We start from the raw sequence: 2,675 nt of genomic DNA on the forward strand, positions 1-2,675 counted from the left end.
TGTATGTATGTATTATCAGACCTCGTATTTATGGTTCGTGTACCTATGATTAGAAAACTTCTACGGAAATATTTCTTCTCAAGGAAGTAAATTAAAATAAAAAGGACTAACAGTATTACACGTGGGAATATGGAACAACGTGACCGAACATAATATCAATGTAACCGCCGTACAATCGACTTTCCTTTTCGACAACAATAACAACAGCAACAACAGCAACAAAACTTACCACATCCTGTTTCATCTTCTCTTAGAGTCTCACAGTTCTGTTCAATGTCGCATTTTTGGTCGCGAGAAATACAAGTGAGATCGTTGCAAGAAACTTCGTAAAGCGGACAGAAAAGAGTCTCTGAAATGATTTCAAAAAGACACACTCAAGAAAATTAGAAGATGAGACTCAAACCATAGACATTTATCGAGTTCTTTTGGTTTTTATGAGATGAGAGAAACAATGTGACAGTGATGACAATTGAAAAAGTGGAGCGCCGGAAATGAGGAAGGGCCAGACATGGTGGCGTGTCTGAAACAGAGGCTTGCATGAAACAGTGGAATGCAGTACGAAATCCTGTGAACATTTAGTTGCTACGCGAGTTCAATCCCCACAAAGGTTTCTATTTGTTAAAAAAAGCCACTATTATTGTCATACTGTTGTCGACAGTAGATCATTAAAGATGCTTCTTTGCAATACTATGATGGTGATCCAGTCTGAGAAACAACAACAACAACAACAACAACAACGGTTTCAAATTTTGGCTTAAGGCCAGCATGATTGACCCCCCCCCCAGTGCTCAACTGGTACTTATATTATTGACTCCGAAAGAATGAAAGGCAAAGTTGATCTGGGAAGAATTTCATAATAATAAAAAAAGAAATGATAATGGTAATAATAGTAGGGGTTTTCGGGAGACATTATTAAAGGGGCAAGCTTAGGCACGTTTTTGTAAAGGCCTTAGTTTGGATATCACTAGATTCGATCCCGTTGCGCTGTGCTTTGTGGATATCTGTTCCACTCTAGCCTCGAGTTAGCCAATGGTCTGTGAACAGTATTAAGTAGGCGGAAAGTGTAGATGGAAGGCTATCTTATACATAAACATACATGCATTGATACATACATATATGTATATACATACATGTGTACACACACACATTCATACACATATACATATGTATGTGTGTGTATATATGTATATGTATATATATATATATATACATATACACATATGCACATATATACATATATCTATTTGTATATATATGCACATACAAGGAGCATCTTTTACTTTATCTGTAGATTATATCTATGTGAATTTCTTTGTGCCTGTATTTACCCCCACCGCTTGAAAACCGTTTTGGGTTTGTTTACAGCCTCTAACTTAACGGTTTCGATCAAAGAGGCCGGTAGAATAAGTACGAGGCTTGAAAAACGGAACTCGGATCGACAATTCGACGAGAAATTCATCAAGGTAGTGTCCCAGCATGGCCGCAGTCTAATGACAGAATGTACGTGTGCGTGCGCGCGCGCGCGTGTATGTGTGTGTGTATTATTTTATATTGTATAAATAGAGTGTATGTGCGTATACAGTCGGTAGACAATGATATGATTCACTTTCAAGTGTTAGTTCGATGACTTATATTACAAAGCAGATATAATAGGATTTTATATATATATATATATATATATATATATATATGCATGTATGTATGTATATACACATGCATATACATACTGACGCATACATAAACACATAGACACATTCATGTGCACTCGCAGACATATATGTGCTTGCGTTCAACAAATTTGAGAATAAATTGACTAGAAAAGCACAATACGGACGTTTACAGAAAAATATTGTATTATACAAATCCCCAACAATCGAGAGAGCTATTAACAGGAAGTGATGTCATAAGATGTAAGGGCCTGTTAATCAGCGTATGACTTAATAGGAGTTACAAAGGTCTTCAGAGCCATCAGCTTCAAGGCATTTGACCGGTCACAATATGGCGCCAACAGCGCTTTATATCTAATCGTCTGCTGCTTCATAAAATAGTCGTCTGCTCTTTCATAAATGATTGGAGATAGTTGAAATTTGGAACAATTTTGTTAGAGAAGATGAAAGTCACTTAAATCGGACCTTTTTTTTTTGTTTCATTTATAATCAGCTCTTTTAATTATTCATTTATTTATTTATTTATTTATATATTTATTCATATATATATATATATATATATATATATATGTATATATATATATATCTGAGGTTCCTCGTTGGTGCCTGATGTTTGGGATTAAATTCTTTTCACATTTCATATCATTGTTGTTACTGTTTTGTTGTTTTGGTGTTGTTGTAACTACTACTACTACTACTACTACTACTACTACTACTTTATTGGTTTTTACTGGCGTCGATTATTTGCTAGAACAACGTTCTCGTAATTATGGTTTCGAAAGTGAATAGAAGAGGATTGACCATTCTGATATCTGAATTCAATAAACTCAGCGTTATTATTTAAATGGCGTTTTCCACATTTCAATATCAACGTTGTAACAAGGGCTGCGGGCCCAAGTTCTAACGCTGCCGTTGCAACATGGCATGCCAAAACGTGTCAGCGTCGTTGGTAGAAATGCATACACATACACACACATAGTCACACACACACACACACTCACACCCACC

The 2,675-nt window shown here is 35.9% G+C and overlaps 1 protein-coding gene across 1 annotated transcript in view; it reads right to left on the bottom strand.

Annotated features, from left to right (window-relative positions):
- The window catches only part of LOC106883653 (uncharacterized), a 132,002-nt gene that overhangs the window by 48,769 nt on the left and 80,558 nt on the right, over window positions 1–2,675 (bottom strand). The window contains exon 4 of the mRNA XM_052971436.1: window positions 230–349. Coding sequence (XP_052827396.1) covers window positions 230–349 — 120 coding nt within the window. The remainder of the gene's footprint in view (window positions 1–229; window positions 350–2,675) is intronic.

Source organism: Octopus bimaculoides, chromosome 11 (genome assembly GCF_001194135.2).
Source record: "Octopus bimaculoides isolate UCB-OBI-ISO-001 chromosome 11, ASM119413v2, whole genome shotgun sequence".
NCBI lineage: Eukaryota > Metazoa > Mollusca > Cephalopoda > Octopoda > Octopodidae > Octopus > Octopus bimaculoides.